Source organism: Ammospiza nelsoni, chromosome 6, assembly GCF_027579445.1.
Source record: "Ammospiza nelsoni isolate bAmmNel1 chromosome 6, bAmmNel1.pri, whole genome shotgun sequence".
Classification (NCBI taxonomy): domain Eukaryota; kingdom Metazoa; phylum Chordata; class Aves; order Passeriformes; family Passerellidae; genus Ammospiza; species Ammospiza nelsoni.
The window spans coordinates 15,900,687-15,927,280 of record NC_080638.1 but is presented as its reverse complement, the minus strand read 5'-3'; the positions used below and the strand labels follow the sequence as shown (position 1 = coordinate 15,927,280).

At 38.8% G+C, this 26,594-nt stretch overlaps 1 protein-coding gene across 3 annotated transcripts in view; it reads left to right on the top strand.

Moving 5' to 3' along the window:
• The window catches only part of ABCC8 (ATP binding cassette subfamily C member 8), a 73,091-nt gene that overhangs the window by 29,069 nt on the left and 17,428 nt on the right, over positions 1-26,594 (top strand). For all 3 annotated transcript variants that reach the window (XM_059474644.1, XM_059474646.1, XM_059474645.1), the window contains exons 11-26: positions 940-980; positions 1,279-1,424; positions 5,561-5,666; positions 5,888-5,998; positions 7,875-7,950; positions 8,041-8,146; positions 12,358-12,393; positions 13,897-13,932; positions 17,204-17,302; positions 18,104-18,188; positions 18,847-18,927; positions 20,962-21,099; positions 23,459-23,584; positions 24,276-24,369; positions 24,969-25,216; positions 25,777-25,937. In XM_059474644.1, coding sequence (XP_059330627.1) covers positions 940-980; positions 1,279-1,424; positions 5,561-5,666; positions 5,888-5,998; positions 7,875-7,950; positions 8,041-8,146; positions 12,358-12,393; positions 13,897-13,932; positions 17,204-17,302; positions 18,104-18,188; positions 18,847-18,927; positions 20,962-21,099; positions 23,459-23,584; positions 24,276-24,369; positions 24,969-25,216; positions 25,777-25,937 — 1,690 coding nt within the window. The remainder of the gene's footprint in view (positions 1-939; positions 981-1,278; positions 1,425-5,560; positions 5,667-5,887; positions 5,999-7,874; positions 7,951-8,040; positions 8,147-12,357; positions 12,394-13,896; positions 13,933-17,203; positions 17,303-18,103; positions 18,189-18,846; positions 18,928-20,961; positions 21,100-23,458; positions 23,585-24,275; positions 24,370-24,968; positions 25,217-25,776; positions 25,938-26,594) is intronic.

Here is a 26,594-nt window from a genome sequence, read left to right as displayed (position 1 = left end):
TGCATAGTTGGAAAAAAAAAATTTATAAAAAAAGGAAAGCAACCCCCAAATTCCAATGGCTCATATTTGTTTGGTTGAAAGAAGTTTGAAGTCCTTGTATGTACTGGTGATCTCATTTAATAGCAAAATTCAGCTCAGCTTCTTGGGATCCACCAAGTGTTTTAGGTGTTTTAACTCTGCAGCAAGCTTTGCCAACCCTACAGGATATTTATTCCATCCAGCTGCCTATTTGACAGGCATGATCTTGTGCTGTGGACAGGAGTAGAGCAGGATCCATCTCTGAGAATCTGATCATCTTTGCTAGATTCTCTCACCACACTGCTCCCTAAAAGCAACCCGTGTACTGCAGCAGTCGCAAAGGCACAGTGCAAAGGCAAAGATTTAATGGCATTCAGAAGGACAGAGTCGCAGGCAGCAAGCTTCCCTTCTTTACAATTTCTGTGCATGTACCTACCTTGAATTGATACAAAGTGTGAAAACTGGTCAGGAAGTAGAACCATTAAAGAGACATGAGAGGCTGCTTTGTGTTCCAACACACAATATTTTTGTCAGAAAAATATGTAGGGTTTTTTTTCCAGGGGTGAGGCGTAAACTGTGCATTTCTAGACTTTAATACACATTAGTCTTTCAAAGCTGAAGCTTTTAATTTGTGATTACACACTCTAATATACTTACATTTTTTAATTCTCCTCTCTGACAATGAATTAGAAGATATGTGCAATAACTCAACTATTTTATATAAGTATGATTACAGAATTTATTAATATGTTAGAGGATTCATTAAAGCTCCTCTAAATGTAGGTGAGAGAAATATCTGACACTCTATAGAGTCCTTCAGGGGTTCATGCCAAGAAAAGGGTGACCAAACTGTCAATTTTAGCATTTAGCCTGTCTGAATGAAAATTGTTCCTAAATGTTCCTATGTGTTTTCCTTCACAGTCTTTATGAATGCAGCAATACCAATTGCAGCTGTGCTCATAGTAAGTATGGACTTTGTAAATAGTGTTAATTACAACTGCATTTTCAAGTATAAGTGATGTGGAGCTGGGGAGGGAGGAGAACAGGATGCAAACCTGCTGCACATTTGCAGTTCGTCTGGGAAAGAATGGAAAATGCTCACTTGCCTTCTGGGACCAGAAGCAGCTCAGAGCATGCAGCAGTCCTCCAAACTGTTAAGAGAGTATGAATCAAGGTTCTGTAACTGAAATGTTTGTGAAATATGAAATTTGTTTCCTTCTTTATGGCAAAGCACTGATGGTGATGTTTGTCTCTTTGTAGACATTTGTTGTCCATGCTCATCTGACAAGAAAGGCTGACTTCTCCCCATCAGTGGCATTTGCCTCCCTCTCCCTGTTTCATATCCTTGTGTCTCCGTTGTTCCTGCTCTCAAGTGTGGTTAGATCCACTGTCAAAGCATTAGTAAGGTAAGAACTGTAAAATTAATATCTTCCACCTATCCAGTTTCTGAGAATGTGCCCATTGCTCATTTTACAATTTCAAGTTTAGAAATAGCATGGTGATTATTTATCTGTAAACTGCCTCCCAGCTTTTTTTCCCCTCCATCAAGCACATAGAAGGGTAAACAGTAATCACAGAAGGACATGTGGTTCAGCCTGTATCTCTTGGTTTTGCCTGTTGGGGCTGAGTTAGACTGAAACAGGCAAATTAAAAACCTTAAAAATCACTTCTAAGAGTCACAGTAACTTAACGACTAAATGTCTAATCCAGCCTTGATGAATTTTTACTTTCTGATGAACATGTTAGTTTAAGTGTTGAAAAGCTGACCAAGTAACAACCAGAACTGCTATTTCACTGGGAATTTTAGTATCAACAGATTAGTGTAAAAACCTCCTAATGCTTTTTCATATGCAGTGTAACTCTATCTGACTGATAGGGGAAACAGAGTTTGGACTTCCTTCTTTATTAGGACAAGGTTGACCTCCAATGAAGCTGTCTGACAAGCTTATTTAAGCTATGGGACAGGTATTGGCCACCACCTCTTGCTTAATTTCCTTTGTGTTGCTTTGGAGATGGGAGACTGCAGCACAAGGCTGAGATTGCCTTCAGTGTTTGAAAATTCCCTGACAGTGCAAAGTCACAGCTGTGTCCTCTCTCCTAAGAAGTGTGAAATCTGAGAGCATCAGCAGCTGGCAGGAAATGTTTTGCAGCCACTGTGGTAGTCCCTTGAGCCATGGCAAATTTTCATGCAAAGATTACAGCCAGCAAAGTGCCTGGGAGCCCACACTGACAGTGCCTATTACCAGCAGGCATTTATTTTGGCTTGTCTAAAGATTTCTTTGCAAATGAATTGTGCCTGCTAATGCCACAGGAACAATTTGAGAGTGATTAGGATCAGCCAAGTATTAATTGTTGCTAGCTGGGAGTTCTTCATGGGTTATTCTGGAGATATCTTCTTGTTGGCAGGCTGTTTGTGGTGCAGACAAGAATCAAGCTCTGTAACAAAGCTGGCATCATCCCTGCTGGCTGTCTGTATCACCCAGGTAGTGTTCCGGAGTGCATTGCTCCATAGTGCTGGTGGTGCTGCTCTCTCTAGAGTGCCTCACCCTTCAGTGGAATATTTTGGAAGCATGTGCCAGATATTTTCAAGCCATAAAAAGATGTGGTTGCTGAAATACTTTAGTAAATGTTAAAAAGCAGACAGTTGAGTTTGCACTAATTGAACACAGCTATTTTTTGCTTTCTGCAACTGTGTCCTACTGTTACATCTTCCTGCTTGTGAGTAGCTGGTCAGGCAAAGGTGACCAGACTTGGCAAATTTGTATTTCACTGTTTTAGGCTGTGATAGTCTAACTGATTTTAGCATGTGTGCAAAGACAGCTTCTCCTGGAGTGACAGAAAGGGACTAAGTGGTGCAGAAGATGATCCAGCAGTGAAACCTGCATGTAAACGACAATAAGAGAGTGTTACTGGCTCTGCTTCCCAGACACTCCACAAACCCTGCTCTCTTACTGTTGGCTACAGTGATTGATGCCCAATGTATCAAGGACAATAATATTGATCAATAATCTTGTCAGTATCTTTAATTGTTACACATTGCCCAATTGCAAAGCATCCCCATGGATGGGCATTGACCTGCTCAGAATCACTGTAAGACTGACAGGTTTAAAGCTTCTGTTCCATGTAGGAGCCCTGAAAATGTTCAAAGTTATGGGCTTGGGTGTTTGCTTCTGAGAGGAGCAACTGTTCAGTGTCTTTAGGAAGGTGACAAATCTGATACGTCTTTGTATAGTGGTGCTCTGGGTTTTTTTTAATGTGTGGAGTGTTTCTGCAACTGAAAATTAAAACTGAGGAGCCAATGGATGCATTTGTTCAGTGTGAGTCTTCAGGGACAAAGAGTGCAGTGTGCCATTTTCAATCAGCAAAGGTTAAGTGGCAAGAGTGGTATTATGTCTCTTACTGGGTTTAATATCAAACCATCTTTCCAGTGAGGCGTGCAAATAACAGTGTTTTAATCAATATGTCCTTTCTGTGGCTTAAAAATAAGTTCCCCTCTGGAGATATTGGAATACTCAAATTCTGCTGTCAGCAAGAGCTCTTCAGAGAAGGTCCTTTTTCTGTTCTTTAAGTGTTCAGAACAGACTGGCATCCTAAGTAAGAGCTGTTGCCTCTAAGACAATATTTTCTCACAGCTCTACTGTGTTTCTTCAATAATTGCCTCAGGAGGAGTAATTCCAGAATTATGCAGAGCATTATGCAGGGGTTTGCAGAGAGTACAGACACCTGAATGCATAACTAGAGAAAAAAATCATATTGTTGGATGGCTTAATAGAAACATACTTCTGTTTGGATATGCATGGTCTGAGAATGTTTGCTGTCTTCTCTTCCTGCCCTTCTAGGCCCTGGAGTAGATACATGGGGGACTTCTCTGTCTGTTCCTTCTATCTTCACAGAAATTTCTCAAATATCAGTGTAATTTTCATCCAGATAACATAAGGGCAGCTATATATCAAATCCATATAGGCAACATATAAACCATCATCTGGTCCATTGAAAGACATTTGAAATTTTCTGTTAAATATTTGGTTCACTGAACAAAAAGGGTAAGATTCCTAGCCCTGTTTTCCAGAACTTTGTGCAAATAGATATTAATATCACTAGCAATGGGTCTTCTAATCACTTCCTTTGAGATAAAAGACCTTCCCATTAGGGGATCAAAAATTGATCCCGAATTCATTGTTATTCCTCTTGTCGCATCCCAAATAATTATTCTCCCTCTTTTTGTTGTTTAGATTGTAGTACCTGCTCTAGCTAAATTCCCTCCACTGAATCCCCTAAGAGATCCACTGATCTCAGTCCCCAGCTGCCACTAGCAATCAGTAAAGTTGACAGAAAAACTCTAGAACCAGTTCTCTCCTAGGGAGTCCCAGGGTGGCTTTGATCTCTGCTTGCAGGGCAGGTGGTAGCTGTGCAGGGAGTCTGCCTCAGGCAGTTCTGCAGTGCCTGGATCCAGCAATGTTTTGGCATCAATGGGGGATCTCATAAGGTTCTTAGAAGAAAATAAGTCTCTGTCTAAAGAAGAAATCCCTGGTAGTGAAATGCAAAATAAATCTTGGCAGGTGAATTCTTATTTTATAAGATTGACATCCTAACAGATTACCACATATCACAATGCTCCAGTGGCATTGTTTATCCTCTTTCTCCCCAGTGAGCCTCTGGCTAGACATTGAAATCAATTTTTTTCAGCTCTTGTTCATAAATTTATTTTTAGACCTTCTGGCACTTTATAATTTTGAAGACTTATTTCCAGCTAATTGAGCTCCTTTGATGTTGAGTTCATGATTCAGTCCAATTCTTTCACAAATTTCATTTGGTGTTCCTGTGAGTAGATTAGACATACATTTTATAAAGTCAGGTACAGAGATAAAATTAATGCCCTGATCTGTTAAATGTCTTAATAAAGGCACATTATCTCTTAGCTAATTAAATCTCAAAGCAGCTAGTGAAAATTTTATGCCTTCTTCTTTGTTGCTGGTTGTCAGGATTCCTTTTATATCTCATCTGTTGAACACTATTCTGTTGTGGTGTATTCCTTTATCTAGTTACCTTATGCACATCATATTTCACCATAGCTGGTTGAATTTCGCTCACAGTGTACAACTTTTATAAGGCTCTTCAGTAGGACTGACTGGGCCAAACTTGATCAGCATAAATGACTAAAATTCTATAAAATTCATAAATTACTAAAAATGGGTGAGTGGTTTCAAAAGAAGCCACTGCTGTAGCCCTTCTGTGTCCTACCAAATGCCTGAAAAAACTTCTGTGTGAGATCTCTCTGGTGGTGTCAGAAGAGACATGACTTGAGGTACGTGCACAAGCTGTTAAAATATCACTGTTAATAGGCAACAGGACAGGTTTTGACAGCTTCCTTGAGTAACTTCCCATTGCATGTTTTCATACACCTGTTACCAAACAAGAACAAACAAACTGCAGCAGACAGCAGCTGAAGTACAAGAAGGGATGCTCTGTAATAAACATTGCACTGAACAAAAGTTTTGCTTCCAAGGTTGAGGTGTCATTGTGGGATTTTTTCCCCTTTCAGTGTGCAGAAATTGAGTGAATTCCTGTCAAGTGAAGAAATTGGAGAAGAGCATGATAAATCTTCAGAGCTCAGAAGTGCAGATAATCACAGCAAGTACCAAGCAGTGGTGAGTAAAGCTGTCTCATTGCTGGTGAAGTGGCTGCAGTCGTTTGTACCCAGAATAAATTTTTCACTCCTCCATTTCCTACTGATTATTTCTTGCAATTGCAAAACCTCTATTTTAATACCCTGAATTGTATCATTCACACTATGGTTGCTAGAGTTTGGGACGTTTTGCTGATGCTGCCACCAATTAGTGCTTTTTTCTGTCTCTCTGATTTTGCACAGCCACTCAAGGTTGTGAACCGCAAGAGGCCTGCCAGGGAGGACTGGAACAATTACAGCTCTCACATGAGGAGACCCATTAACATCACAGAAGCAGATGATTTTTGTGTAAAGGTGATATGAAGGTCACTCTAATAACACTTATATTAGCTCACTAATAGTCACTTTTGTACTCTGATGGCAATTTAAAGTTCAAGACACAGCATTTGATGTGAACTGTTAGACACTTGTGCACTTGTCAGAGATTAACCTCCACCTTTCTTGTATCTGTCTTCCTTTTTAAGAATTAACTACTAATCTCTAGGTTGTAATTAGTTGCAATTGTTCCTTTAGATTTCACCCAGCCATTTGCTATTTCAAGTGTTTAAGTCATTAGCCCTGTTCTCAGATCCAAAATTTTTAACCCAGAACAGCCAAGGTTGGAAGGAACCTCAAAAGATCATCTCACCCAACCTTTTATGTATGCTAGACTCTTTCTTCCAGTTCCAGGGTTTGTATAGAATAATAGGATGAAGAAAATAGAATTTGTTCTAGATGTTCCCGAAATAATGTCATCATGGGTCTTCCCTTCCTATTTTGGAATTCCTAGTAGCCTTTCCCCAGATGAAATTAAAAACTAACTCCCAAAGACCTAACTTGTCTGAAGAAAAAAATTACAATTACCCGCTTTGAAGACTGCTCTTGATTTGTTGTGGAAATGACCAGAAGTAATAAAAATCCCGATGGTTGTTATAGTGATGAAGCTGTTTATTTAGGGAGCCTGCTAATACATTTGCATTTCCAGCAAAAGAGGATGAATAATTCAGTTTCATGGGACTAAGTAGGACAACTGGTGATGCTTTCTGGGTTTTATTTATACATGCTGAATTGGTGCAGGATCCTTCTTAACAGACTTCCAGGAAAATAAGAGGAATATTTGAAAGAGGGTTTTGGGGGCAAAGTTGGGTCAAAAGACTGCCTGGAGTGGCAACAGTGTCACAAAGGAGAGGCCAGTGTAGTAACCTCTGTAAGGCTTGAAGGGAAAGCCAGGCCCAGGGATAACTTTTGGCTCCATCTGCTGACACCACTGTCACCAGTAGCCCTGGGTCAGGGAATTTGTGCAGGTACTGCCTGCCTGTAGCTCATTGCCCAGGAAGGGACATCAGTAGAGAGAGGATCCTCTGGCTGCCTTTGGTAATCCAGAGGGAGGAACACCACGCTCGCTTTGCTCAAGATAGGAGTATCAGCTTTTCTCAAGAGTGTGATAAAAGTGTCCCCTTCCACGCTTCTTAGATGAAAAATTGTTGTACCTTGCATAGCTGAAAGGCTTTGAAGGCTTTAGTGGCTCTGAAGAAGTGAGGGAAGAGGGTCCTGTATAAATTTAAAATTATCTCCCATCCCTTGTTTCTCGTGGTATCCATGGAAATCTCCATTTAAAGTCTGAACAGGCTTTGTTTCCTGGTTTCAGTCTTTTTCAGTGAAATTATTTCTCTATCTATTAAAACCTAGATTATCTGGGAATCATGTCAGAAATACAAAAGAAAATTCTGTAATGGGCAGCAATATCTGATTTAATGAAATGTTCTGCAGGTCTGCTTGGAATTTGGGGGTTGGAATTGCTGTGAAAACTGCACTGTGTCTCGAGTGACATTCAGGGCTCTGCAGAGAGCAAACTGGGCATGGATGTAATTTAATTGTATTATAATCATTTCACCTATTACATGTACCCACCTTACAGACAACAGAACAAGAGAAACTCTAAATGGCAACTTTTTGTCCTTATGATTTCTCAATAATTTTCTAATAGTGCTTGAGTTCAGAGGTTTCTGCCCATCAAAGTACAGTCCTTCACAAAATCAGTCACTTGAAGATCTATTTCCTGCAATGGGCAAAGGCTAACTCTGTTCCCATGCTCAGTGTAATGAAAAAAGAAGTGTCTCTGATGTTGGGGGGGAAAAAGTGAGCTCTAAATCTGGGTTTCTGTTTATTTTATTTCTCCATGTTGTTATAGATCACAAATGGATTTTTTACTTGGACACCTGAAGGTCCTCCAGCGTTGTCTAATATTGATATCCGAATCCCTCAAGGTACAAAATTGCATCAGATAAGCAGAATAAGATATTTTTCCATAGTTATTTGCTAAATCATAACCTTATGTAAACCTTTTACCCTCACAGGCCAGCTAACAATGATTGTAGGACAGGTGGGCTGTGGTAAGTCATCTCTCTTGCTGGCCATTCTTGGCGAGATGCAGAAGATCTCTGGGAACATATCCTGGACCAGGTAGGGGCATTTAATATAAAATTCTAATTTAATTTTAAAATTCGGCTTGACTAGAGTGGTAATGCAGAAAAAGCCCAAAATCTCTCCTGGAAACTTGTGGAGTCAAGGATTTTCTAGATACACAGTCAAGATGAAAAGATCAGAAGGAATCCCCAGCCAGGGTCAAACAAGTTGCCTATTCCATTCATAGGAAAGGACAACCATTCTTGGGCATTCTGCGCTCCAGCAACATAACCTGAGTGAAACTGTAACTAATTTGGAATTAGAATTAATGAGCTTGAGGTGTTGTGCAGCTACAGAATGGTGTTTGTACTTTCAGGCCTGAGCTGGTATCTTTGCATGGAGCTCTGAAGCGGTTCTGGCTCACTAGGAGCAGTGCCTGGCTCAGATGTGTGCTCCATCCCAGCACCAGGCTAATGCCTGACAATTTGAAGAGTGTCTTTCAAGTGGCAGTGACCTCAGAGTCATCCCCAGTGCATCCTGCCTGGTCTGACAGGAGTGAGTCAGCCATGTCCTGCCCTCCTTCCCCAAGGGGACACAGCACCTGGACTCTGATAGCCACTTAGAGATTCCACTCATGTCTGACTTGGGTATTGGCCTTGAAGGGAGAGAAAAAAATTGTTCTGAACTCCAGCAGCTTCTGTTGGGACTTCTTCTCTTGACCCTCAGGCAAGGTGACAGATGGTAAAATGTATTGCAGCTCCTGTATATGGTTTCCAGTAAATTCCTGCCATCTCTAATATACAGTTTAATCAATGTGTGTGAACATTTTTGGCCTGTTTATTTCACAGTAGCAGACTTCCTACTCCTACAGTCTGCACTTTGCCTTTTGGGCTATAATAATTTGTAGATAAGGTTCAACAAATTGCAGAAGTACCTAGAGAAACAATTAATTTTATTTTCAATTGATTGGGAATGAGGGAAAACCAGCCTACCTATAAATCAAATCCACACACTCTGATAGACAGAGGATTGTTGTTATGCAATGGATGCTGCAGTGATTTTGTGGAAGGGTTCTCTAAATTCCTTGAGTGTTTGTCAAGAGATATGATTTATATCCAACCTTCATGTATAAGCCAGTCACACTTCTGAGAATTGCTTTAATAACAATAATCTGTGGAAGGAAGGTTGTCTACTTTATAGGTGGGGAAAATGAAATATAAGAAGCTGACCCTTTCAGCTAGTGAGGGAAACAAGCACCGCAGCCAAAGTTCCAGAATGTGGTGATCTATCCATGAGAATATACTTCCATAAGCAGAAAATCAGACTGTGGTGACGAACCATACAGAATCCCTGCAGCCTTATTAGGTGAACTAATTTCATTTCAGCAAGGCTGTAATTTTTTGCAGAGGACATAACATGATTAAGAAGTGTAATTTGAATGTCTGATGCTAAACTACAACAGATGACATGATGTTTCTGATCAGAAACTCTGCTGTGTTTTTAAATAGCACTTGTTTAGAAGTATGTTCTTCACAACAGTGGAAAGGTCAGAACTGGTTTTCATGTCTTCTATATGTGCCAAAGTATCACAAGGTGCAATTCAGTTGTTATCACATTTGCTGTGCTATCTGTCAGATATGTAGAAAGGGACTTGTGGCTGAACAATCTGAGCACTGTAAGTGCTGGCTGCACTGAGGCAGATTAGGTGTTGTCTCATCTTTCAGAGCTGCTGCCATGTGCACTGGTCTATTCAGAGTGATGGATGCAGCCAGTGTGGGCTGCACACTTGTGTTGTAAAGCTATCAGATGAAAGCTCCCTTAATTTGATAAGAAAATACTAATGCCTGACTGGGAACATGCAACCTTATCCCAGGTTCAAGGAGAGTAGTCTTATCAAGTAATCATCAGGGCTGGTAGCCCCAGCTCAGGCAATGAAAAGTGTCACCAAAATCACTTAAGTTCCTTGTTAGAGCTCTTTCTTTGGGAATGCTTGGCTTCAGTCATTCATGTTACAGAATAGACCTGAATTAGTTCATCCAAATTTCCTTCCCCTTCCCTTCCTCCAAGGTCATAGCTATGAAGATGAAGGATGTGTCCTGCTGACATGTCACTCAGTGCTCAGGAAATCTGGATGCTGTTCCTGGCCCTTCCCTTGATCTAATAGATAAGTTATTTCCCCACTCTCTGCCTCCATGCTTTATGAATAAAACAGGATTAACTGCATATCATCTTTCTTGTTTCTTACAAAAATTCTTTCAAACCCTTAAAAAGTAATGTAGTTTATTCCTGGGCTAGGAGGGAGATAATCAGAAGTGAACCATGGCTCATTTGTGATATATTTGTTGTGTTACAGTGTGTGTCCAGAAGAGTCAGCTCAGATTCATGCCTCCTGTCCAGAGCAGCCTGAAAGCATCTCAGTATAAATATTTTAAAATATGGTTAGGGATTTAACAAAAATAGAGGACTCATTATTTACCTTCTGTGCAGGTGGTAGATGGTAATGATTTGACCTGTTATTGAGTAAATAATTATAGTATATGCCATGCTAATTTCTTCTGGGCAGTATCTCTCTTTTAATAGTCCCAATTCAAGTCTTGTTGGAGTAAATAATACCAGAAAACTGACCTAATGATGCTCAAACAAATGTGTTGCTCAGACATAATTATGTAATTTGTTTTAAACAGGACATACATTCTTGCATGTGAATCTTGAATCTTTATAATGTGAAGGAAAATAGAGATTTAAGGTTGTTAACAGTAGGTTTTCATCTTAGTGTGGAGTTGACTGGTTTAATCTAATGAAAAAAATTAAACTTGTTTTTATGCCTGCAAAGTAATTGGTTTTTTACAATTCAGGTTTCTGGAGTTTTCAGAAACATCCAAGTACTTAATTTTATCTAAGGGGGATATCAAAATCTGAAGGCATGAAAATCTCAGTAGGCTCATCTTTGCATCATTAGACATCTAAAGTACCTTGACAAATTAGATCTAGACCTCATTATCAAACATATGTTACTTTGACATTTCAGCATCGTTAATTGCCAAGAGTATGCAGGAAAAGGGAGAAGGAAGGGATAGGACAAGTGTGGAAAAGTTGGTTGAGAAATTTGAGCTAAAACTCCAAATGGAGAATAATTGTTTTCCTGCTACAGTGCAGAAACAGAGATCAGGGAATTGATTACCATTGGCTCAGGGTCATTGTGTCCTGCAGGGAAGGGCTGGAAAAGGAATTTTCTATTTCAATCTATCAGTAGTTCCTGTGAAGAATGTGTTTCTAGTTAATGACATGCAACAGGCTTGTGGGTTTTTGGAGACTGGACCACTGAGTTCACATGGTCACTAAAGGCCGGTGGAGTATGAGTGTACTGTGGAAAAGCTTTGTTCAGTACACAGACCTTTGGAGTAAAGGTACTGGTGGCTGGCTGGTGCTCACAAATTGTACAGTAATTTGATTTAGATATGGTCATTGCTTATTGTGTGTAAATTTTATGGAAGTGTCTCACACCAACTTTTGAATCTGCAGGTATAGTTTTCTCTCTGGTATATTTATAAGCAAATTGTGTTGACTCAAAGTTAATGAGATTGTCCTGTTTAAAGCATCAAAGACTTTGTTCCTCCTTGATTTTGTTTATATCATTTGACACACAGATTTTTCACTCTTTTGAATGGAACTGAATTTAGCATCAGTAATAAGTATGCCCAGTCATCCTGTCAAAACAACTCGGAACATCTTTGTGTACGTTCAAAAATAGCAAAACCAAAACCTGTCTGTCCTTTGGACCTGCCTACATTAACACAAGCACATCACTCCAAGGATAGGGCTGCACAGGACACAGTATGTGGCAACTGAAGTTGGGGTTTGGGGTTCACAGTAACCCATTATATGCTATAAACATGCAGTTAAAAAAAAAACCACCAAAAACAGTATCACAAATTATCATTTGGTTTTCCCAGAAAATGAACTTTTTATAATGGAACATCATTCTTGTCACAGCAGGACTTCTCAGTTCTGCTAGCACCTCCAGGACAGGGTGGAGGTGGTTTTATTTGAGTCAAATTAATGTTTATAAGGTAAAAAAGGGTCACCAAATCTTTTTGCCTGATGAAATCAAGTCAGTTTGTGTAGAAGGAACAGATGCTGCACTGGAGCTCTGTGATAAGTAATGTTTGCAGCCTGTGCACTAAGTGGAATTTAATAGTTTTTCTTTCTGGGGCAGATTGCTTGTGCTCACTTAAGTAAACAATCTTTGCTTTCTATTTGTGATGCAGCTGCACTTCTGACAGTGAGACGGGGGAAGATTTCAGGTATGGTATTATATGCCATTATTGGCTTTCCTTCTGAATTGATTGCAGTAGAAAAAGCCAAAGGTTTCTAAAATCTTAAGATACAGAGTCAGAATTCTGAAAATCAGTGAAAGTTTTAACTGCATTATCTCAGGATACAATTTTTGAAAGCACTTATTCAAGTAATGCAAATAAGAGTTGGATTTCTGTAATGAAAGCATTCCCATTTGGAGATTTTGAAAATTCTATCCTGATATGTCTTTGAAAATCTTTCTCTAAAGATCTGAACCAGATTATGCTGCACTTTGAAAAATTGTATTAAGTGTTTAAAGGTCTCATCTATTGAAGCAAATTCTCCCCATTATCCTTCTCTTCATTTTTTCACATCCTGTCATAAGTTTGTTTTCTCACCTGCCATTCTTCAGGCACATGCAGAGAAGTGTGGAGAGTAAGAGATTAGTCCATCTGTTGGCTTAGAAATTATTTTTACCTGATTAACATAGCTCAGCTTGGATTTTGGGAATATTTACCAAATCAACTAAGAACAAAGCTTTCTGATTTTGGGGCACAAACCTCCAGAATGATAAACCTTGTAAAAGTGATGATCCTGTTCCTGCTGGACTGAGTGAGAACTTTGTTGTTGAAATCAGCAGTGTCATATGGCCTCTCTTACCTTGACTTAGGCTAAATCCTGTGGCTTTTACTGACCAAAATATGTTCTTGGTTCTGTGATTCTCCAGCTATCCCCCTGCCTTTTCTTTGGATTTGCCAGCCTCTTCTCTCCCATGTACTTTATTTCTCAGACTTGTTGCCTGGTTGTCAGACTGAGTCCTGCAAAACTGCTGCTCCCATCTCTGAGTATAAGAGGAATTTTCATGTACCTTGTGTCTAAGGCTCATGGTCAAGGACACGTAGAAATCTCACAGTCCTTTCTGTGTTCAGAGACTGAAGTTTCTGGGCCAAGTTGAAGAAAAAACATTTGAACCCATTATGATAAAAGAGAATCATGATCAGAATCAGTCTCATGTGTGAAATTGGTATGGAAATGGATGGAGAAGAGTGAGATAACATGCACAACAGTATAGCAAGAGTATTAAAAAGTAGGAAAGAATATTAGACTGGATGAAAAAATTACCTACATTGTCATATGTTCTGGGAATCCTGGTTGTTTAAGTTTTGTAAGAATACCTTTGGTGGTTTTGTTGCACTAACATCCTGTAGAACTTTTTTGGTGTTCTCAGAAGAAAATTTTGGGTCAAAGTCTTTTGAGGTCTTGAGCATTTACTCATAGGTGTTGGAGGCTTTCTATGAGGTTGTTTAGCACTTCTCCAAACCGAAGCTTTAACTCTACCCTTTTTAGGTCAATATCACATAGCCCAGAATTTTAGCATAAAAAGAGCTTTATTTCTGTTATGCAGTCATTTTGCTGGTTTTTAATTATAGCATAGTTATATTTGTGGTGTTATTTGCACTGTCTGAAATATATTTTTTTTTTCAAAAAACTTGTGTGTTTGTTTTCTACAGCCCAGAGAAAGAATCTCCTGTTGACATGGAAGTCAGGTACAACATTTTAAAAACTAATGGGAAGCCCCAGGGGTTCTGTTCCAAACTCAGCCATTCTGTGGCTTGGTGAACATTGTTCAGCAGTCTCTGCACTTAATGAGTTGAATATTCCCCCTTAAAGACAAACAGGATGTCTCTGTATGCAGCTACTGCAAGATCTAAACCAAAAAACAAACAGGTGGCCCTTGAAGTTTAATAACGGCAGAAAGATTTCTTCCTGAATGCTCAGGACTGGCAGTACCAGAATGCTCCAATACTTCCCATCAAGCTGAAAATACAAGAAGCATAGTTTTTGCATGTGCAGTTATAATGTAGAACAGTACACATTTCTCTCATATCTGAAGAACATTTGGATTTGAGTTGACTGGTACTAAAAGTTAATGAATTGTGCAAAATAATCAAAACAAAACTGAAGTCAGCAATCCCAAAACACACAGGAAAGGCTTTGCAAAATATTATTTCCTCCATCATCATAATCCTAACTCCATTGCATTTTAAGTGCATCTATTTTCTTTTAAAAATTGCCAACATCTCAGATTTGTAGATTTATTAAGGCACTGAGATTCATATATGTGTCCCTTAACTATTTGTGTTTGATCTTGAAGATCTACTGCACCTCCTGCACTTAACAAAATGAAATGTGAAAGTAGAGATAGATTAATAATTTTAAGCAAACAATCTTCACAACAGAATGACTGAAAGATTAAGGTTGAAGGGACCTCAGGGGTCATCTGCTCCAGCAGTGCCATCCCAGAGCACATGGCACAGGATTGTATCCAGATGGTTCTGGAGTATCTCCACTGAGGGAGACTCCACATCCTCTCTGGACAATCTGTTCCAGTGCTCAGCCGCCCACACTGTAAAGTGAATGTTGTTCCTTTTCACAGTGTTGTTTCTGATTAATTAACCTGATTCATAATTAGTAAACAGGCTTGATTCTATATTAGACATAGTTCATAGTCTCCAGGGAGCTCAGTGAAGGTTTTCCTTATTTAGTGCAAGGCTGAATTTTTCTGTCTGCACCTCTGTGATAATTAAGAGGCTATGGTTAGTCTGTTGTGTTATCAGAGGGGGAAAAAACACACTGCATTGCTGAAACACATGGTTATTTATGCAGTCTGGGGAAAGGAACAATCACTTCCACCCACAGAATGATGCCTTGAAGGCCTGTGTCTCCTAAACCATTGGTTTATATTCAGTCCTAAAACTGTGAAACCTTATGGATATTCAAGGCAGACTTTCAGAGCAAGTCTTGCACACTCCATTGCAGAATATTTTGTTCTCTGGATTTTCAGCCATATGTTTCTCACAGTTTCAGTAACAATTGTTTGATTCTCTTTGCTGTATGCAGCACTGTGGACATGCAATAGATTCCATACATATGGAAAGAAAGATGCTTGCAAGCATTTGCAGACTTTTTGATTATGTCAGAATATAATCAGTCCTGATATGCCATCCTAGTGTCAGTTTGCAACTGGGATCAATTTAGAGGAATTTACTAAATCCTCAGTCCATAGTCAGTTTTGGCAAGGTTGTTGCCTGTTGCCAAGTTCCTTGCAGAAATGAACTCTCACTGATGTCCTAAAAGCAGAATGTAATCCAAATGTGAGTGATATTCCCAGACATTGTGCTGGTTCTCAGCATGGAGTGCATCACACTGGCAGGACCCATATCTTCACTCAACCAAAGAACACTTTCTGCGAAAGTTGTAAAACCTTTTTCTTCACAACTTTGCTGATGTTTTTCAAAAAGTAAATTAGCAGTAACTTTTTGATCACATTTAGAATTAAGAGATGCATGGTCACAGTTTCAAGCAATGAAAAGGAGAGGAAGGGAATACATCTTCATCTTGGAATGCTCAGAGCAATTTTTTTCTCAGTTATTGGGATGAAAATTTCATACAAATAGAAAAAGTGCTGCTTTCTTGAGGCAGACCTGAATGTTCTTTGAATTAGATTTTGGGGCTGCAGGCTGGGCTGCCTAGGGGCTATTTTCTGTCTTTTTTTTCTTTTGTTTAGCTATTTCTGTTTCATTTTCCAGTAAAGAAAATGTATAAAGCATAATGAAATTCTAGTGAAACATCATAAATTTCAACTTGGAAGCATGTTAGCAGAATAGTGGAATTGTGTGTTCTTTGAGGTCATCAACAAAAATTGGATCCTATCTTGGTTTCTAAACAAGCTTGGTAAAAGCATGAAAAAAAGAGCAGGGCAAGTGACCTTAACTTATAAAGAGAAATAAAATGTACTTTGTCAAGTCGTGGTTTGAATTGCTTTCAGGTCCATCTAGGCTGTCTAGCAGACAAAGGCCACGTTTGGGTGAGAGGTCCTATCTTTTTATTGGATTAACTGATAGAGCTAGGAAGAAAACAAATATGCTTTTAGGCATATGATCCCTCTATCTACCTTTTCTGTAGAAAGGATGATATGCCAATGAGTTTTCCAAAAGTATCAGTTGCTCTGATAAAAGATGTTGCCTTTCTCCCAGCTCTGTCTTTCTGGGATCCTTAATGCACCACAGACAACAAAAGCACAAATTCTCTAGCAGGCAGAACTTTCCTTTTTTAATAATAATAATAATAATTTCTGCTAAATAATATATGCATAGTGAGTAAGATCCTGTTGACTGTACCTGCTAAATTGTCCCTTCTGATGATACATTATGAGGGCCATTTCACTGGCGGAAATTTAGCAAATTTTTTTGTCTGTGTTCTTTTTTCTTGCCTTTATAGGCACAGAAATGACTTACTCATTTACTTTCCAACTCTAGTTCTCTTCTAAAAATGGGGGGGGGGGGTGAATGGCAGAGGGAATTGCCTTTGTCCATGTGCAGATTGTTTGGATCTTTTTCAAACACTTTATCTTTCTAGAATGGCCCACCCTGAAATGTGCTGCCTAACTAGTGATCTGCTACACATGTAATTTTTTATTAATCTATCCAAACAGAGCTGGGATTCAGTCTTTGGTAATTTTTCTCCTGCCATCCACTCTGATCAAGAGGCAGCTTTATAGAGCTGGACTCTCCAAATCCCACCTCACAGTAGAAGAGGGAACAAAGTGAAATTCAGTTGGGTAAACAATTCCAGTATTCTGTTGGAAATTTATCATCTTATGTATTTCCTTGATGGAAAAGCTATTGATTGTCCTAATGAAAGAAAGGAAAGCATTTTGAAGACTAATTACTAGTTTCTTCATTTACAAGAAAATGGTTTCCAAAAGCAGCAATTTCACTGGTAAGCTGGGAACTCTTGTGTTTGTTTTTTTCCCAGGAAAAGAGGTGCAGTAGCTTATGCATCTCAGAAGCCTTGGCTGCTCAATGCCACAGTGGAAGAGAATATCACATTTGAAAGCTCTTTTAACAAACAGAGGTAACAAGTTCCAGCGCTGTTGTGTTTTACTCCCCTTTTCCATAAATATTGGGGTCATGTGGGTCACACATGGGGCCCCATCTCCCTGCAGGAACAAACCTACTGCACCTGCCTGCACATGACAGCCTCCCCCTTAGAGCACGCTTTTCCTGAGTGACACAAAGGACTGGGTTTGTCTCACTTGAGCTCAGGTGTACAAATGTTTCCATTTCCAAGGATTGTGTTTGTTTAGCATGCAGTGTTCTCTCATGTGATTGACTAGTTTGCCTCTCCTGGAGGGACATCACCTGTTTGGGAGTGGGAATATTGTGTGTAAAGAATTAGTGGGCTGCCTTTTTATTCAGTATAAATGCCCACAACACATTGTAAAATACTTAGAAATCAGCTGTTGGTATTCCATTCCCCACCCTTAAAAGAAGTGGTCGATTATGCATTTGCATCTTAGACTCATTTTTTTCTGTCATCCTTGGATATTGAAATAAGAAACAAAGGTGTGAAAACCAACTGCTAAAAATAGCAATATACCTTGAAAGAACTTATGTTTGTCTTTCCTAGGTTTAACTATTTAACATTTTTATTTGGGAAGCTAACATAAGATTTCAGCTCAGCTTTTTCTAAGCTGAAATATTACTTACTTGCCTGTGATTGAAAGAGATCCCATTAGAACAATTAGTGGCTAACAAATATGTTTTCCACTGTGTGATTTTTTTCCAGCTGGGTAATTTTTGTTCCTCCGCAGGTAGGAAATGTGCTTCTCCAGCAGTATCTGTGTGGATTTTGTTGCCCTTTTTGTTTCCACAGGTACAAGGCAGTAATTGATGCTTGTTCCCTCCAGCCTGATATTGACATTCTGCCTCACGGAGACCAAACCCAGATTGGAGAGAGGGTCAGTAAACAGCTACAGGCTTCTATTTTTGGTTTAAATATATAGAGAGGGGTTTATTATTTTGTTGGTTCTTAAAATCTTACAGGTTATTTGGCAACAAAGGTAATCTTTTAGTTAAGTGTATGTTTGGGTCATTAGTCTGAAAGCTCATTGCTCAGTGAACATGGAAACACTGTCATTTATGTGAGGTGCAATGATTTAAATGTGCTGCTATCAGAATGTTTGACTATTCTGCAGCTGCTATTGCAGATATCCTGACTTAACAGGATATTTTTTGGTTTCTTTAGAAGTAACAGAAAAATAAATAACAATACATAGATATATTTTTAGAGCCCTTTCATTTACAGAAGGGCCGGTGTTTAATCAATAGCTTTATCATATCAGGGAAGATTAGGAAATGATGAGAATGGAAACAGAAGTCAGAGATTTGTAAACAATTTCCTCTAGCATATACTGGCACTGGTACAAACAAAAGAACCCCAAAAATGCCCCCTAAAACACCACAAGGATACATTACAGGCCCACACATTGAAAAAATTTCTCATGTTTCTCTGCCCAGAAAAGTCTTCTATGGATAATTCAATTAGAATAGGGAATATGAATATTCAGTTGATATTTTCTTTAACTGTCTGATTGTTTCTCTCCTGCTTATCTCCAGGGTATTAATCTGTCTGGAGGGCAGCGCCAGCGGATCAGCGTGGCACGAGCACTTTACCAGCAGACAAATGTTGTGTTTCTGGTGAGCAGTGCCCTTCTGTTTATGCTCCATGCAGAAGAAGGAGCTGCTTTTTCATTTAGAGTATTTCATGGGTCGCATGCTGAACATTGTGTTTCACTGAGCTGAGCCAAATGTGCACTGTGTGTTTTATATCTCTTGTCAGCTAGCCTGCAGGTAGGAAGCATTTTGTAAATGCTGCAGACAGACAGGTAGGTATTGCACATTAAAATGCTGATGCTTATCCTCTCAGTATGTTGAAAGTTCAATTTGACCCTTGCTTTTATTTTTGGGTCTTGGAAATGTAAGTTTCAACTGTATTCATGAAATTCCTAAGCTGTCTCAGGCCTAAAATTAATGTTGCCTCATGTCTGGGGTGTTTCCTTTCTGCAACAATCTAAGCTGCTTTTGCACCCTGAACTGCCTGTTGTATATCCTGTCCCAGCTTCAGCTATGGAAAGAGAGTGACAGCAGGTTCTAACACCTTCACAGGTGGGAAAGCAGATGCATCCTACACACTCACTTGTAGTGAGCTTGCTGGCTTTTCAATTTAGGACTTCCTTCTTGAGCTGAGTTTTCTAGAAGGTTTGAATCCAGCTGTTATGACAGTGAGACATAAATCATGTAGGATTAGATAAACTGTGCACATTAGATGTCATACCTAAAAGAAAGGGAGGCTATTTAGACATTTCCCTGTAATTAAGCTGATCAGTCTGTGCTTGCTTCATGTGTAGGGCATTTCCAGGCAAAGATCAGATTGCAGGAGAATAGAGAACAGTTGGGTCAGGTGCTGCAAATCAGCTAATCCACTATTGGTCTGTAACTTGGTTTTGCCCTTTTTGTCCTTCTGTGAAGGACACTCAATAACCTCCTAATAGCAGCAGGTTCTCTTATGGTTTGGCAATGGAAAAACACCTACAAATAAACTTCATTTCCAGTATTAATATTTAGAAAATAACCAAGAATCCTATATGTTAGTATTGGCAAACACTCAGTTCTTTTAAGGCTGGTTTTGTAAAGAAATACCTGTGAAGCTTCACTCTCACAAGTACAAATGTCATGTGGCTGATGTTTAGGTCTGTGCCAGGTCAGAAGAGTGCAGCAGCAGAGCTCACAACATCCTTGCTCAGCGAGCACACTGCATACATAGGTTTTGAGAGAAAATTCTGGATCATGAAGTTACTGTGTTTCAAAAGCACTTCCTATGTGCTTTATGTTGTGATGCTCTGGTTTAATAAACTAAGTGAATCTAAGTGGCCATATTTATCTTACTTCTAATTTCAGATATTTTTGATTTCTAATGAAGCCTGGGTTTAGTGTGATATTATAGTATGAAATAGTAACACTAAGTAAATCCTACAGCCAGTATCACTATTGCAAGCAGAAATATCAAATCAAATCACAAGGTTTGTGATTCCATATAAATAGGATTAGGTAGACAAGCTTCCCAAAAGATAGTAGAGATTAATTTATGCCTAAATGAATTGCATATAATTGATTGATTTAATAAGATAATGTAGATCTCAAATCAAACATCTGAGCTGAGTCAGCAAAATTATCAATATTGCTTCTTTTATGATATCTTTTGGTGATTCTTTGTTAATAGTGTATTGATTTATGAAGAAAAAAAAACCAAATAAAAAACAAACCAATAACTGGAGGCAGTGATGTTCAAGGGAAACAGAAATATGCTCCTTTTCCCTGTTGGTGGAGCAGTAATGCAATATTTGCCACCGACCCACACTGGGAGCCTGACAGAAGCCATGCTCTCCAGCTGTGTGGGCCATGAACACATCTGGAGAGAGGAGCAGGTCCCAGAAAACCCCACAGAATTGTAGAATTGACACAGCTGGTGTTAGTCAGTGCTCTCTGTAAAAACACAGTTCAAGTTTTGGCGTTCTGTAAATTAAGAAAACTCTTCCTCACAATTTTGATCTGATGGCCTCTTTGTGTGTCTGTGTTGATCTACCTGGTTTTACTGATATTAAAACCTGTTAAGTTTCCTTGGATCCCACAAGTTGTGGCTCCAAAAGCTGACCCCCCTTATCCTCATGACAGGATGATCCTTTTTCTGCCCTGGATATCCACCTGAGTGACCATCTCATGCAAGAGGGGATCCTGAAGATGCTGCGGGAGGACAAGCGGACGGTTGTGCTGGTGACCCACAAGCTGCAGTACTTGCCCCATGCTGACTGGGTAAGGAGCCTTTTCTCAATTTTTCTGTGGAAGAAAAAGCATGGCAGGAACATGTCTTGCTGCAAACAGTGCTTTCACTTCATCTCTCCCCCAAGTAATAGTTCAGTGAGAAGATATGTAATAAAGATCTTTTGAAAATCAGCCAGTTAGGGGAGCCATAATTTTGTTATTCCCATCTTGGAACACCTAAATATGTTGCATTTTCATAGACCTGCTTCTTAATACTCTTATGAAAGCCAGTAACATTTAAAATATATTGACTATCCCAAACCATTTGTTATATTGAAAATTTTGGCTGATTTTTTGATCTCAAAACAGTGAAATGTTTGAGTAACACCTTTGACTCTGCTGGGATGTTACTAGGAATTTGTGTTATCACAGGAAAAGGTTCATTTATGCAAGGTGGATATTGAGAGGTGTGGAAATATAAGGAAAAAACCCATTGTTTCCCTGTGGTTAGTACTAGCATATTGAGTATATACTAGTATATTAAGAACATCTTTTCCCTTTGTGTGTGGGCAAGATGTTAAGAAATCTGTAGTATTTGATTGTTCTGTTAGGTTTCTTTTTTATATCTTCTACTTTAAAGGGGAAAAAAAATGGAGGTATGCTTTCTATACCAGTTTGTAATTGGAAATGTCAAAAAGATGATAAGGGAAATTTTAGGGTTTGGATTCTTTCTTTTTTAATTCATTGGTTCCTATTGGCCTTGCACTAGTTCCTGCAGTTTTCCACCCTCCCAGGTCTCCTGGCCCATGGTGATTGATGACTGCAGTTATACCTCCTAGCAGGACTTCTCTCTTTCACATCCTGCACAGGCTATAGCAGCAGTTTCCTGGTCTCAAGAAATAATCATATTGCAGCTGCTTCCTGAGCTTCATGCTGGCTTGGTATAAAGTTGCAGATAGACATTCATCTTGTTCTGATCAGGGTTTGGTGGGCAGCAATTGTTATTTATGGTCTCGGCTGTGACCTTGTCCCTCCGTTGTTTGTTTACCTTTAGAGTTAGCACTGTTCTCAACACAGCCCTGGTTTTCAAAGTAGTGTCTCTTGGGATACAGGAATTTTTTGCCTTCTTCCCCTCCCTACGAGGTCCATCTTAACTTTTTTTGTTTTTATATATCTGCAATTTTTTTAAAGGCTATGGCTGTTCATCAGTGTAATTGTTTTAATTTTCATTGTGAATATAAGACCCATTTCTAGATCTTAGTGTTTTAAGAGATTTATGAAAATTGCTTTATTTTTCTTATCTTCCAGATGTGTGATTTTTTTATGAAATACACTGTTTCAAACAGTAGCACAGGAAGGGTTTGTATAAACTTTATAATAAAAAAGATTTATTACAAATAATTCAGGTTTTTTCCCTAATTGTAGGTTTCAATAATCCTTAGCAATACTCACCCAATGGAGTGAAGAGGGAATATTTATTTTATTAAGAAATTTTAAATAAAAGTATAGTTTGAAGTTTGTCATGGTCCCCCTAAATCTTTTCAACAAAACCCTCAGAAGAATTCAAGGTCCAGCCCAGTTGTAGGTCTCCTGAATAAATTGATCACAAAAAGATCCTTGTTTTCTTTATTTTTACCTTCTCTCTGGTGCAAATTCATAGCAATAATTGAAAGTAAATTCTTAGCAATAAATGAAATAGTTTATTTCCCCACTCCCTGCCTGTGGAAATTTCTGAGTTTCCAGGGAGAGAGAAAAATAAATAGTGCATTAACTGTTTTGTAATGATGGAGGTTTGCAATCTGCATGCCTCGTTTTCCAATTGTCCCTGTCAGACCCAGGCTGGTGGTAGTTCCACTGTGTGTGTAACGTAGTTACACTGACACAAACTGGAAACTGCTCCCTGCAGTCTTTGTCTTGCACAGATATTTTTCTTTTCCAAACTGTGTCCACTATTTTATGCTTTTAAAGCTTTAGGGATTCAAATTGCCTAGCTCTTCCTTATCAGTCCATGGTATCAGAGAAGGAGCCAGCATGCTCATATCTAATTGCCTGAATGAGGGCAAAACCTCCTGCACTCAGTGTCTTGCTAAAAGCTTTTTCCTTTTAGGAGGTAAGAGAGCTCTAAAATCTTATCTTGCTAATGACTTGTATTTAGGATCCCATTCCTCTTTCTTAAAAGCAGCCTTTTCTGAAAACATTGAGGGCAGGAAGTTTCTGGGTTTTCAGCATCTTGAATGAAGGGGATGGAGCCAAGAGATAATGCCACTGTCTTTTTAGAAGTCAGATTTGTTTGTGGAAATATGATTTATTTAGGAAAAGAGAAAATCCTGTCAAAGCACAGACACATAGCTTTAAAATAAATAGACATACCTGGCTATTTATCTCAGCGCTTGTGTTTCTGACTTTTCAGATAATTGCAATGAAAGATGGTAACATCCAGAGAGAAGGAACACTCAAGGACATTCAGAAATCAGAGACTGAGCTCTTTGAACACTGGAAGACATTAATGAATCGACAAGACCAGGAGCTGGAGAAGGTTTTTGATGGGCAGGGCAATCAATATGTGCAATATGTGCAAGAAAATGTTGTGCTGCTTTTTTTTTTTACCTTAGTTTGAAAGGTTTAACAAGAATTGACATACTATGTGTGATGTCCAACTTAATATGAATGAGTATTGGTGTTACCATTATTATTTATCTCTCAAGATAAATTCCTTCATCTGGACATGTCATATTTCCTTGATACTGTTCTAATTCATTCTTGATAGGAAGCCCTATCAAAATATTGCCACCTGAGGAATATAAATATGGCCGTTTTAGGAAAAGCTTTGCTGATATTGACAGCTGGTTTTATAGATATGCCTGAACTTATTCATTGGCTTGGGTGGGAGCTTTGCAGATATGCCTCTGTCAAGTTCCCTAAATGATGAAGACATTTTGTCTTTCATTCTTATAACACAAGAAGAATCTGATATTAATCTTTGATCTTATTAATTCAGGATAAATTTCCAAGTTAAGATTCCAGGAGGGTTGGGATTGACAACCTGAAATGAATGTTAGATATTTCATTTATCTCCTTTGGTTTTATACAGAGGTAGAAAATCAATCACTTACAGCTGCCTGCTGTGAGATTCCCACTTGTATTTTTCACTGAGTTTTTATCACAAGTATCAATTTTTTTTTTTATTAATTCTCTGGTTAAAAACACATGAGCTGTGCCTTTTTCAGGAAACAACTATTGAGGAAAACCCTGTTTTGGAAAGACATCGGAGGACGATGTATTCCCGGGAAGCATTGCTGAAAGATGATGAAGAGGATGAAGGTAAAGGGCACCCTTTGAGCCCACTGCCAGTACATTACTGTTTCACTGTTAAATGATATTAGAATGAATTAACACCATTCAAACTGGCAGGAGATCAAAACGTTTTTCATGTGAGTTGTGATTTATAGGAGTGCTTGTTTCCATTGCTATGACCTCTGGACCAGAGTGATTGCAAGCATTCACAAGTCATCTCTTCCTCCAGACTTCTGAGGCTTTTTCTTATATGCAAATATGATTTAATAATGAATGAAGAATAGTATTAAACAATATGCTGGATGAACTTCACCTGTCAATAGCTAAAGATATTTGCTTAAGGTTTTACAAAGGAAAAAGATTGCAATTGATTTTTATCCAGCCAGTGCTTTCACCTATCAAAAATGTGGTTTAAGAAATTGATCACCAAGTGCTGAGGGTTTTTGCATCTTTCTAGTATGCATTGCTATTTAGTTTAGCAGGTTAATACATGCAGTTCTGAGCAAGTACTTTGACCTTAAAGCCACCCTTTTTCCTGGATGGGAATACCTGGTTTGTAGCTACCGCTAGCCAGTCCCTTGGAGATGTATGTCAGCTTGGCTGTCCTTTTTTCTTGCACCTTGCAGAAGAAGTAACCGAGAGTGATGACGAAGACAACCTGTCCTCAGTGCTGCATCAGAGAGCCAAGATGCCCTGGAGAGCCTGTGGCAAGTACCTGAGTGCAGCAGGGATCCTCCTGCTGCCCCTGCTGCTCCTGTCCCAGCTGCTGAAGCACACGGTCATGGTGGCCATTGACTACTGCCTGGCACTCTGGACCGAGCGTGCCATTTCTTTCAAGATAGAGCCTGACACAAAAAACTGCTCCCAGTGCATGGTAGGCACTGCCTTCTTCACTTCCTCTTATGATTTCACTGGGGGTGTTCTCCTGCTGTCAACCTCTGCTCCAAGATTTGTATGCAATGTATTATTTTTCTATAAAAGAAGCACTCCAGGGTATTTTGAAGCTCAGTACATCTTTGCATATACGGCACAGTAAAATGAAGTTAAGTTTGGTGTGTTCTCCTTTTGCTAGATTTATTGTGTATTGATATATAGTATATTGATATATTGTATTTTTAAAGCTGGGTTTCTAAAGTAATTTTGATATCAGGGTTCTTTTTTGTTTTCCCTGCACTGTTGCATTCTCACAGCAACCTGGGCTTTTTTGGTGTTCCTTGAATTTATACTTCTGATTTATCACTTATTTCCATGCAATCATTTTCCTCTCCAAAGGATAATAAATTATGATTTAAGATGAGTGAAAATCATGGACAGTTTAATTTAGGGAGCAAAAAGGTTATACTCTCACATTTTTTCGCTTTTGTGCTTCTGTGTTTACAAAAATATTTTCAATGTAATTTACAGTGAATATTTGTGTTGCTCTTTGCTTCTTAGGAATTTGACCATTCTCAATATTCAAAAGTTTTCAGCATCCTTTGCTGCCTTGGCATCATATTATGTCTTGTCACATCAATAGCAGTGGAGTGGACTGGCTTGAAAGTCACCAAAAAGCTACACTCTTCTTTACTAAATAAAATTATTTTGGCTCCAATGAGGTATGTCTTGATTGTAATAGAAGTTTTATTACAGTAATTTTGTCTTCTTTACTTCAAGACAGTCTCCTAAGTACAGTTTTTACTAAGAAATTATTGTCATTGCATTTTTTTTAAGATATCAGTGAAAAATCACCAGGTGTCAAGCTTCTGAGTAGTTTTTGAAAATGGTACCCAGGCTGCTTAAGTTCCTAGAGACAAGTCAAATGCCTCTCCTGTCTGACTGTGACTTCAGAGATTTACTTCCTTGCATGTTTAATTTCTCTTGGCAGTTTTTAATTAGGGAGAAAACACAATTATTGATCAATACGTGGTACAGATAATTCATAGCATGCTTCCTCATCTTAATCACTGGAAATATTTACTGTCAGGCAGTGATTGTGCAAGTCTAGGAAAGGTAATGAGCTCAGACAAGTGTCATTAGAGGCATCATTAGAGTATACTGGGATGTACTTTGTTCCAGCAGAACCTTGGTTGTCCTCCATAAGGTTTTTTTCCTCTATATGAAAGGAAAAGTGAAGCTTGATTCAAACCTGCAGCTTTAGGAAAAACAAGTTCTTATTTTTAAGCTAACTATATTTGATCCAAAGAACGTGGAAAAATCATGTACATGAAAAACCTCAGAGTTATTTTTAGATTTTTTTTTCCAGGATAGACTTC